Raw genomic sequence first — 12,439 nt, forward strand, 5'->3', positions numbered from 1 at the left:
ACTTAATGAAAGAAGAGGGACTTGCCAATCAGTTTAGGAGATAAGAGAAAAAAACCCACAGATTTATATTGTCTGAAAAAGCATTAAATATTCTTTAAAACATCTAAGGATTAAAAAAAATCATATCAGCATAGGAAATATTTTGACCCAACTCATTCTCATCCACTCGTTTTCTCACTTGCAGAATAAAGTTAACGCTCGATATGGATTAACACGGATCCAGGAGTCAGTTCTTGGGACAACAATGCAAAGCCCTCCCAACTTTGTCCACAGCTTTCCCATAGCAAATGCTACTTTATCCCTCTCTGCTGGACAATGTGGCAGCACAGGCACGGGTCACCCAACCTCGCTGGCTGCAATACCTCATCGTACCTGGGATTTCACAGCCGGAAAAGAGCTTGGTGAGGATCACAGCTACGACGATGTGCTGGCTCTGCGGGCCTTTCGCCTCTGCTTTGACTCCACAAGGTACTAGTTGACGTGCTTGACTGACTCTCAGAGAGACCGTGTCAGGAGAAAGATAGCCGATGGCCATGTGACATTAGATACTCCCCCGCATGGTTTCCACTGGCCTCAGGGTCTCCTTTACTCCTGCACTCTGTGTCAGACAGGAGTCCTAGAGACCTCAAACGCTGAAGTTTGCAGACATTCTGTGGATCAGTACAAACCTGAGCTTTAGCAGTTACCTTGAAGCATAAAAACAAAAAGGCATTCTCAAAATCTCATGAGGTTAGGTAATGCTTAACAATAAAATTTAAAGATTATAAAAATAAAAGGGAAATATCCATATTCTACCTGGCATGATTTATACATCTTCTTTTTATAGAATGAAGTAAAGTTCCCAATTATAGATATATGTATGGCAAAATATATATTTATAGAATGAAGATAAGTTCGCAATTATAAATATACATATATATATATATATATATATACACACATATATATATGTATATAAATGGCAAAAGTAGATAAATAGCAAAGTGTGCATAAATGTTAGCCTGTTTTTTTTAACAAAATCCTAAGGATATCCAGATTGCTTAATATATTACAAACCCTAAATACCTAAAAATTGAGATGAATGATTTGAAAAATATCACATTTCTACTTATTTCTGTGTTTTCTTTAAATTGCTTGAAAAAGCAAGCTCTTTACATAGAAAAAACCTTGGGACAAAACAAAGACACATGACTAAAATATTGAATACATTAGACCATACTCCTTTGAAAGCATCAAAGCCAAATTCATCCGTTCCACTATTTGTAGCAAATACTATCAGAGCATGTTTGTGTTTTTAAATAATGAGTGTAAGCAATTATATCTATTGTATAAAGGTAGAATTGACAAGATTAACATTAAGAATGTTGTCGAACTTCAACACTTGTAAGACAGTGGCAATATCTACCTTTTGTTACATTTATATGATTTTTAAGTACAAAAGTAAATATACACACACAGACATGCCCTAAAGCTGAGCAATGAGCTGTTTTTCAGGATAGTTTATGAAATGCTTTTATTTTGTTTCTTAAATATAAAAATATATGGTTATAATATAAAAGTACACATTTATGCATATTATAAAATAGGTTTTATATATGAAAAATTGTATGCAATTTAAAGTTTATAACATGGGTTACCTTGTATTATCCCTGTTGGGTTGTATAATCTGTTTATGCTGTTACACACCAAATGCAGATATCTTACCCAGTGGGAGTTAGCCTGTTTGCTTGAAGGCAGCTCAAAGCAGCCATTTAGAATCTAGAGAAAAAAAATAAACTCTCTGAAAGCATGTTTTAAAATACATTATTTGTGGGGTGCCTGGGTGGCTCAGTCAGTTAAGCGTCTGACTTCGGCTCATGTCATGATCTCACAGTTTCTGAGTTCAAACCGCACGTCGGGCTCTGGGCTGACAGCTCAGAGCCTGGATCCTGCTTCAGATTCTGTCTGTCTGTCTCTCTCTCTCTCTCTCTCTGCTCTTCCCGTACTTGCTCTCTCTCTCTCAAAAACAAATAAACAGTAAAATACATTATTTGTTCCGTGCAGTGCGCAGCTCTATGCCCTGTTTAACCCTACAAGTATGTGTTAGGCAGGAACAAAAGCAGGAACCATATGATATGGTTTTTTCATATCAACCACATTGATCTGTCCATCTGAAGGGCCCCCAATGCTGTGAAGCTTCAAGTCTTCTTAGAAATGTGCAGTAATAACAATAAATCCACCTCGATGCCAGCCACACCAGGGGAAGTCTTTTCAAAAGCACTTGCTCCTGGTTGGAGCTCCCTTTTCCATCACTCCCAAACCACAACTGTCTCATCCTCTTCTAAATACTGGTGGGAACACATGTAAAGTCTCTAGCTTTCTTTTTTCTGGTTTGCCTTTGGCTCACGCCGTTTCTTTTTAAGATCTAGCTCATTGCTTTCAGGAAGTAGGTTTCTGACATAAATAGAGATAAGAAAGCATTCTACAAATTTCCCAGGCGACAGGGCTCTCTCTTAAAGGCAAACACGGTTTTCAAGCATGCCTATGGACTGTGATCTGCCAGGCCCGGGGTGTCATTCCTCTGCACGGCAGCCAGACATCTCTACCTATGGCTTATGTCAAATTCCCCAGTGCCAAACGACGTCATTTAACCGAAATGTATTTCATCGTTTCTTTTGCTACCAACTATTATATACCTCACTGGTAAGGAATGATTAAGCCAGCACATGGACTTTGGACGTGTATTTTAGAGGGTGAAGAGTACGACCTCTAAACTCTCAGGGCAGCGCTGTGTTCCGGGTTGTGGGGTGATAAGACCCACTGCAGTTTATACCCCTGTGCTTCCAAAGCAGCAGGTGAAGTGACTTCAGCAGCATCTAGCAGACCTTCTATGCAAATGAGTCTGCTGGGAAATTGGGCTTCAGGATCAGAATCTATTAGGTGGTATTGAATAACAGGTGTATATGTCAGGAACCAAGCAGAAAATGGACTCTAAAAGTTACCACAGTTTACAGGAATGTGTTGCCTCTGATCTTTTACAAAGTTGTAGAGATGACATTTATTTTTGTTTCGTATTAACAAATCATCTGATACATCTATATCCCTAAAAATTTGGAACAAACATCCAGTGAGAAGTAATTATTAGCAATTTTTGTTCTTAGGGCTTTTTTTTAATATATTTTTTTTTGCTCATTTATTTATTTTTGAGAGACAGAGTGAGACAGAGCACTATTGGGGGAGGGGCAGAAGACCAGACACAGAATCTGAAGCAGGCTCTAGGCTTCGTGCAAATGTTCAGCACAGAGCCCGACATGGGGCTCCAACCCACAAACAGTGAGATCATGACCTGAGCCAAAGTCGGTCACTTAACCGACGGCACCACCCAGGCGCCCCAGTTCTTAGGGCTTTTTAAATAAGATGCCAGCTTTATCATACCTAAAATAGATATAATAGGTTCTAGAATACCTTTCAAACCATATAGCTTTAAATATTTTATCAATAGTATTACAGCAAGTAAAAAGGTAAAGTATTATGGTCAGAATACACGTATATTACTGTATTTTTAGGATTGACATTTTAATTTTCTATTTTGAGGGATGAGGCTATTTTTAATGACCTCTTTATAAAGACGTTATCCCCAAAGGCCTTTCTGTCTTTAAAACACCCACACACTTTTTTACCTCAATGTCAGAGTATTTTTAGTGCTTCTTAAAATGTTTCTTATACCTCTTTTCTACTTCGACTTTTATTTTTCCTATAAGGTTTCACTGAAACATCACTCATGCTCACTGTCTCTACAGTCAGCAAGCCTCACCTGCATCAAAGAAAAGTACATACAATAGTGGCATTGAGCAAAAAAGAATAAGGTAGTAGAAACCACGATTTAACCCCAAGATGAAATAATAAGTAAAGTGAGAGGGAAAGAGAGAGAAGGGATGATGATAACATAAGTTAAGAGAACAAGCAGTGTGCTAGCAGAATCTAACTAAATTACTGTGAACTTTATGATAAAGCAGGCAGATTCCATAAAACTTTAAAATAATTTGGGGCGCCTGGGTGGCTCAGTCGGTTGAGCATCCGTCTCCAGCTCAGGTCATGATCTCACGCTCCGTGAGTTCGAGCCTCAAGTCGGGCTCTGTGATGACAGCTCAGAGCCTGGAGCCCGCTTCAGATTCTGTGTGCCCACCTCTCTCTGCCCCTCCCCTGCTCATGCTCTGTCTCTCTCTGTCTCAAAAATAAATAAATAAAAATTAAAAAAAAATTTTTTTGAAATAATATTCCAAGAGCAAAGGTGCAAGAGGAAACAGGTTTCCATTTTTATTTTTCAAAGTATGTACTTCTTATATACTATTCTCACTTATTTCTTCTTGTATGCTAAAATTGGTAAAGGTAAGAGGGATAAGAGTTTGTGTGAACAGAAATGAAAGGCATGAAGGGAGACAGTTTGCTTTATTTCTGAGCTTAGAGTATTTCCATGTGTAATTGTTTGTCAATAACACACATTAGTGCATTAAATCTCAAATTATTTGGGAGCATTTCTTTTATACTTGTGCCTTTAGTAGCTAAAGATTTTTCCCTTCTCCAGTCACTGCTTCTCTTGAAATTTTTTCTTACCTTAGTTTCCAGGACAGTCTCTACTTCAGTAAACCGTCAATAGAAACAGAACTATCATTTTAAAAAAGCATGGTTTCCGCTTAATGGGGTTTATGAGCAATGGGCAAAGAAGGAATTCTTGAGACACCTGTGATGCAAAAAGGTGATTTTATTAAAGCACGGGGACAGGACCTGTGGGCAGAGAAAGCTATCCTGGGATTGGGAGAAGTGGCTGATTATATATTTTTTAGTTAGTGGGGATTAAGGAGAGCGTAAGCCTCTAAGGAATTTGGAAGCAAGGTTTTCAGGGCCATGAGGAGCTAGCCACAGTTAAGATAAGGTTAGTTTTAGTTTTTAAAAAAACAAAAACATGAAGGAAGGCAGCCATGAGTTCCTCAAGGAAGGTCACACTCTGCATGTCTCAGGCGTCTATCCGTGGGCTGCTAGCTGGAAGGAAATTTAATTTCGACTGTATTACCCCTGCCTTTGTTTCACTCTCATGCTTCCCATTTTTGCTGTTTCCTGTCATATAGCCTATTTCCAACAATTACGAAATAGTATTACGTTATGTTTTTTACAGGAAAGGTCAAAGTAGACTCCCCGTTTACTAGTCACCTATCTTCAGTGCCATTTTAGTAGAGGCAACAATGCAAACCAGACCTCTCTAAGAATTTGAGTTACGTAAAAATGTGAGAGGGACTGAGTTCATTATCACTTGAGGTTTTTAACCAGAAGTAAGATGGGGGGCCAGAGGGGAGCAAAGATGGCGGCACAGTGCCAGGACTCTAGGCTTGTCTGGGCCCTGGAAAACACTAGAGGACTATAAAGTCATTCTGAATTCCCAAGAAATTGACCTGACAACTCACAGAACACCCTCCACCACTAGAGGGAGAGGAGAAACCACATGAAGGAAGGTAAGAAGTGCAGAAATGTGGTTTGGGGCAGAAGCCGGTCATGGATGCTGTGGAGGGGAGGGGCCCTGGGCACAGAGAGAGGCTAGAGAGAGAAGCACACAGGGGAATGCACAGGAGACACTCCCCCAAAGCCATTACCTGGGAAGAGGAGAGGGACTGATTTTCCTGACTCTTTGGAACCAGCAGGGCCTGAAGACTGGACTTCTAGAGGTCACTGGGCTTGGCTGCAATAGAGCCCAGAGGACACTGCCCACCACAGGTGGCATGATCTGGGGATCGCCTGGAGCACCCGGAGAAAAACAGTTCGCTCTTCTTGAAGCACATCTGTGAGAGGTGACATGGGCAGAGTCGCCTCTCCAGGGACAAAGGGGCCACCAGGTGCCATTTCCCTCCTGTTCCCCTCAGCAGAGTCCCAGAGACACCTGATGAAGGCAGTCAACCCAGACACTTACTGCCCAGCCAGCTGGCTCCTAGCCCCACCCCACTATGCTCTGGTGCCACTGCCCTTCTGAAGAACAACCCGGGCACCTGCCCACACCAGGTCCCTAAGGCGCAGAGTTTTAAGTCAGCAGTCTCAGCTGGGATAGAGCCGGGAGGGCACTGCGCTGCTCCTGGAGAGAAGACAGGCAAACATCCTGGAGGCACACAGCTTGAAACTGTCTTGCCCAGGGTGGGGATTATTCGGTCTTCTCACAGTGTCTCCCTGAGAGCAGCAAGCACAGAGACCCCTCTCTGGGTACAGGGGAGCTGGTGGCCATGCCCCACCTGTCCCTCAGCCCAAGCAGGGAAGCCCCTGCAGTGAACAGCAGAGCAGTGACGCTGGCTGGCTGACCTCCTGACACCAAACCCCACGCCCTGTGCCCCCGCAGTGCTGCCCCATAGGGAAACCTCTTCATGCATATTTATAGCTTCTGTGCTTTCCCAGGACAATATGAATATGACGCGGTAACCACATCTCTGGTGTCATCTTCAGAGACAAAAGACCAGCCAGTTTCCTCAGAAGTGAAAACTTACACTGCACCCGCCAACCCGACAAAGATAACAAAAAAACAGAATCATCTAAAGAAGAAGGTGAAGTGCACATAGAGGACCTAGGTCACCCGTTCTCCCCTCGGATACCCTGTGTGTACGTGAGTCAAGTAACTAAAACAGAAGCCACTGGCTCCAAACTGAGACAGTCAGTTTCGTGAGGTTGCCTGGTCTACACAAAAAGCAGTGTTAAAATCCAAATGCCCGTGGTTATTATACTCCAGAGAATTGAAGTCGTTTGGATGCTATCGTCATACTTTCGTAACTGATTCAAGTATAGAAATCGGTTCTTCTCAATTGGTTTGGAAACAGGATGCCTCCAGATGTACAACTGACTCATTCTGTGACGCTTTCAGGAATAACACTCGATTGACATTATTTGATACATGTTTGGGGTTATAACTTCTTCTGTGTAATAGCTGTGCCTATCCTACTGCGGAAATCTCAGTGAGCCTCTCAGTGAGGCTCCACTGAGAAAACTGTGGATGTTTTACATGTACGAAACCATGTGATGTTGCAAACTAATAAATACCTTCTGACGGCCGGTCAAGAAAAGTGATTTGAACAGATACATTTTCGAAGAGTGTTTACGTTCTTAAAACCAATTCCATATATCTAATATTCCACTTTGAATTCCTACGTTATTGAGATAAATCAAGCAATTTTTTTGTATAAGTAGAGTAAGATGTGGTAACAGACAAGGTAGCCGAACCCAGGCATGTAACTCTGGGTTCACTGTTGTTTCCAACTGATCAATGTTCTTCTCAATTTATAATTCCCAGTTTGAAGACATTTAAGAGTTAGGGTCTTGAATTTGTGGGCTAGTCGCGGTCAAAACACTGCTCTATTTTTTTATGGCTCTTTTTTTTTTAAGTTTATTCATTGATTTTGAGAGAGAGAAAGACAGAGGGAGAGGGGCAAAGAGAATCCTAGGCAGGCACACGGTGAGTGCAGAGCACCACATAGGGCTCAAACCCACAAACCCTGAGGTCATGACCTGAACCAAAACCAAGAGTTGGAGGAGGCTTAACTGACTGAGCCACCCAGGTGTCCCAAAACTCTGCTCTTTAATTCAGTGTTTTCTCTGCTGACCTCTTCCGTGTCTCATTTTCTCCCTGGGCAGGGTTTTCAGTGCCATTTGTCTGGTGTTTCACTGTAGTGATTCTTGGAACCTTCTGTTTTCTTTCTCCTTAACAGCTAAAGTCTTGGGATTCACTGGTAAGTTAAACAAGATCTGTGCCCTGAAACAAATATCTCCTCTTTAAGGATTACTGTTTTCACTTGTCTTTCTTTTCTGCTAGTTCCATAGCTGTGATCTCTAGTTCTACCCAGGAAGCCATGCCACCTTCACCACTAATGTAATTACCTGACCATTTACAAAATTCCTCAGATGTTTCTGATGTCTCCTGTACGTACAAAGCCAGGATCATATTTGAGGTTTTGGATGGTCCAATGAATTGGACCAGGAAAGGATGTATTTGAGGTTTTGTAGATGGTCAATCATGCTGGGTACAGAGTAAATTTCTCTCCCCTCTCTGACACCTCCTTTCAATAAATTGTCCTGTCCTCTTGGGTGTACCTCCATGTCTCCATTCTGCAGCTCATATGAAGTTTTTAAATCGTTCATTCTCAGAAACATTTAATACAATCACCAATACTTTTTCTCCTGTACTATTTCAATCATGTCCCGAAGTCAACAGACTTTCAAACTCCTATTTGAATTGAACTTCTGCAAATATATCTCTGATCATGTGGCCAAATGCCAAGAAACCATTAATGGTTCTGCCTTCTTTCCTGCATTAAGGTAAAGTTCCACTACTTATATCTGTTTTCATGAATCATAATCTGATTCCAACCAAATAATTATAAGCTCAAGAGCCATGGCTCAAGGGCTATAGACTCTCACCGTGCTTATCAAGATCTAATACCTTTCCTTAAGTATATATTTCTTAATTTAAGATATGCCCTTAAGACAAGCTCCAAAGATTCTAAATGGTTGATTTTTTTTATAATAGTGGTTTTCTTTAGTTATGATTGTTTTACTGAGGAGCAGTTCTACAGAGATTATTATGTCACGATTCTGCAAGGAAGACTCCTATATGTGCATTTTAATATAGTCTTTCGAGGTGAAAACCTCTACATTCGCTAGCCATGACACTTTCTGGGAGTCTTACACATCATGGATGCTTATCTAGTCTTTTCTGGATTCAACTATAGCTTACATCTCAATCCTGCATCTGACAAATCATAGCAATGTGAGACAAGAAATTGTGCTATAATTGTGTGAGCTCAATTGTCTAACCTCAAACAGAGGAAGTTGAGGAATAACTTTAGGATGATTCAAGTTACATAATCAGAGTGCCTCACAATGCCCTAATCCAAGTGTTTTATTCCCTATTAATTAATGAGCACCTGGAAGAATTTCCAGGTCATACTTTTTTTCATTATTCTCTCTTCCCGGGCTCTGGGAGATGATTTTCATGTGAAGGTTTGTTTTATTTAGTTCTTATTTGCTTATTTAGTTACTTAGTTGTTGTTTTCCTTTCAAGTTTTTATCTAAATATCAGCTGTTAACGTATAGTGTAATTTTAGCTTCAGTAGCACAATTTTGTGATTCATCACTTACATACAACACCCAGTGCTCATCACAAGTGCCCTCCTCAATGCCCATCACCTATCTGACCCATCCCCGCCCCACCTTTTCTCTGGTAACCTTCAGTTGGTTCTCTATTGCTAAGAGTCTGTTTCTTGGTTTGCCTCTCTTTTTTGTCCCAGTGTTTACTTGTTTTGCTTCCTAAATTTCACTAGGAGTGAAATCATACAGTGTCTGTCTTTTTCTGGCTGATTTCTTTTACTTAGTGTAATATGCTCTAACTCCTTGTCATTGCAAATGGCAAGGTTTCATTCATTTTATAGCTGATTAGTATCTCATATGTATATATACCACTTCTTTATTAATTCATCAGTTGATGGACATTTGTGCTGCATCACAGGAGAGTTCTACTATTGACTTTGTGAGGAACCTCCGTACTGTTTTCCAGATGGCTTGACCAGTTTGCATTCACACCAACAGTGCAAATCAGATCCCCTTTCTCTGCATCCTCGCTGACACCGGTTGTACCTTGTGTTGATGATTTTAGCCATTCTGACAGGCGGGACGTGATATCTAACTGTAGTTTTGATTTGTATTTCCCTGATGATGAATGATGTTGAGCATCTTTCCATGTGTCTGTTGGCCATCTATGACTTCTATGAACAATGTCTATTCATGTCTCCTGCCCATTTTTGATTGGATTTGATTGGATTATTCACTTTCTGGGTGTTCAGTTTTGTAAGTTCTTTAAATATTTTTAATACTAACCCTTAGCAGATATGTCACTTGCAAATATGTCCTCCCGTTCCAAAGGTGGCCATTTAGTTTTTTTGAGGGTTTCCTTCACTGTGTAGAAGCCTTTTATTTTGATGAGGTCCCAATAGTTCACTTTTGCTTTTGTTTTCCTTGCCTCTGGAGACATGTCTAGTAAGAAGGTGTTATAGCCAATGTCAAAGAAGTTACTACCTGTATTCTCTTCTAGGATTTTGTTGGTTTCCTGTCTTACATTTAAGTCTCATGAATCTTGAAATTGTTTTGTATGGTGTGAAAAAAGTGATCCAGTTTCATTCCTTTGCAAAAAAATACCATTTATTGAAGAGACATTCTTCTTACCATTGGATATTCTTTCCTGCTTTGTCGAAGATTCATTGACCACATACTTTTTGAGATCATTTCTGAGTTTCCAATGCTGTTCCATTGATCGATGTGTCTATTTTGGTGCCAGTTACCACACTGTTTTAATTACTTCAACTTTGTGATATAAGTTGAAGTCTCGAATAGTGATACCTCCAGTTCTTCTTTTCTTTTCCAAAGTTGCTTTGGAGTGTTTCATGGCTGTATACAAATTTTAGGATTGTTTCTTCTAGCTAACTCTGTGAAAAATGCTGTTGGTATTTTTTTATTTTTTATTTTTTAAAATTTACATCCAAATTAGTTAGCATACAGTGCAACAATAATTTTAGGAGTAGATTCCTTAATGCCCCTTACCCATTTAGCCCATCCCCCCTCCCACAACCCCTCCAGTAACCCTCTGTTTGTTCTCCATATTTAAGAGTCTCTTATGTTTTGTCCCCCTCCCTGTTGTTTTTATTACTTTTGTTTCCCTTCCCTTATGTTTATCTGTTTTGTCTCTTAAAGTCCTCACATGAGTGAAGTCATATGATATTTGTCTTTCTCCGACTAATTTCGCTTAGCATAATACTCTCCGGTTTCATCCACTTAGTTGCAAATGGCAAGATTTCATTCTTTTTGATTGCCGAGTAACACTCCATTGTGTGTGTGTGTGTGTGTGTGTATGTATGTTTATATATATATATAACATGTATATATATATATATACCACATCTTCTTTATACATTCATCAGTTGATGGACATTTGGGCTCTTTCCATACTTTGGCTATTGCTGATAGTGCTGCTATAAACATGGGAGTGCGGGTGTCCCTTCAAAACAGCACACTTGTATCCCTTGGATAAATGCCTAGTAGTGCAATTGCTGAGTCATTGGGTAGTTCTATTTTAGTTTTATGAGGAACCTCCATACTGTTTTCCAGGGTGGCTGCAACAATTTTCATTCCCACCAACAATGCAAAAGAGATCCTCTTTCTCCTCATCCTCGCCAACAATGTTGTTGCCTGAGATGTTAATGTTAGCCGTTCTGACAGGTGTGAGGTGGTATTTCATTGTGGTTTTGGTTTGTATTTCCCTGATAATGAGTGATGTGGAACATTTTTTCATGTGTCAGTTGGCCATCTGGATGTCTTCTTTGGAGAAGTGTCTATTCATGTCTTTTGCCCATTTCTTCACTGGATTATTTGTTTTTGGGGTGTTGAGTTTGATAAGTTCTTTGTAGATTTTGGATACTAGCCCTTTATATGATATGTCATTTGCAAATATCTTCTCCCATTCTGTCGGTTGCCTTTTAGTTTTGCTGATTGTTTCCTTCGCTGTGCAGAAGTTTTTATTTTGATGAGGTCCCAGTAGTTCATTTTTGCTTTTGTTTCCCTTGCCTCCAGAGATGTGTTGAGTAAGAAGTTGCTGCAGCCAAGATCAAAGAGGTTTTTGCCTGCTTTCTCCTCGAGGATTTTGATGGCTTCCTGTCTTACATTGAGCTCTTTCATCCACTTTGAGTTTATTTTTGTGTCTGGTGTAAGAAAGTGGTCCAGGTTCATTCTTCTGCATGTCACTGTCCAGTTTTCGCAGTACCACTTGCTTAAGAGACTGTCTTTATTCCCTTGGATATTCTTTCCTGCTTTGTCAAACATTAGTTGGCCATATGTTTGTGGGTCCATTTCTGGGTTCTCTATTCTATTCCACTGATCTGAGTGTCTGTTCTTATGCCAGTACCATACTGTCTTGATGATTACAGCTTTGTAGTATAGCTTGAAGTCTGGGATTGTGATGCTTCCTGCTTTGGTTTTCTTTTTCAAGATACTTTGGCTATTCGAGGTCTTTTCAGGTTCCGTACAAATTTTAGGATTATTTGTCCTAGCTCTGTGAAGAATGTTGGTGTTACTTTGATAGGGATTGCATTGAATATGTAGATTGCTTTGGGTAGTATCGACATTTTAACAATGTTTGTTCTTCCTGTCCAGGAGCATGGAATCTTTTCCATTTCTTTGTGTCTTCTTCAATTTCTTTCATAAGCTTTCTATAGTTTTCAGTGTAGAGATGTTTCACCTCTTTGGCTATATTTATTCCTAGGTATTTTATGGGTTTTGGTGCAACTGTAAATGGGATCGATTCCATCATTTCTCCTTCTGTCACTTCATTGTTGGTGTATAGGAATGCAACGGATTTCTGTGCATTGCTTTTCTCTCCTGCAACTTTGCT

At 40.1% G+C, this 12,439-nt stretch overlaps 1 protein-coding gene across 6 annotated transcripts in view; it reads right to left on the reverse strand.

Annotated features, from left to right (window-relative positions):
• LOC125171252 (C-type lectin domain family 7 member A-like) overlaps nt 1–12,439 on the reverse strand; it is a 35,342-nt gene that overhangs the window by 17,463 nt on the left and 5,440 nt on the right. For 2 of the 6 annotated variants that reach the window (XM_047868504.1, XM_047868502.1), the window contains exons 2-3: nt 1,638–1,758; nt 373–686 (exon numbers count right to left, since the gene is read on the reverse strand). In XM_047868504.1, coding sequence (XP_047724460.1) covers nt 373–535 — 163 coding nt within the window. In that variant the 5' untranslated portion in view covers nt 536–686; nt 1,638–1,758. Of the gene's footprint in view, nt 1–372; nt 687–1,637; nt 1,854–4,593; nt 5,909–9,876; nt 10,541–12,439 lie in introns of those variants that run through there. The other 4 variants (XM_047868503.1, XM_047868505.1, XM_047868508.1 and 1 more) reach the window with 4 other exon arrangements.

This window comes from Prionailurus viverrinus, chromosome B4, assembly GCF_022837055.1.
Source record: "Prionailurus viverrinus isolate Anna chromosome B4, UM_Priviv_1.0, whole genome shotgun sequence".
NCBI lineage: Eukaryota > Metazoa > Chordata > Mammalia > Carnivora > Felidae > Prionailurus > Prionailurus viverrinus.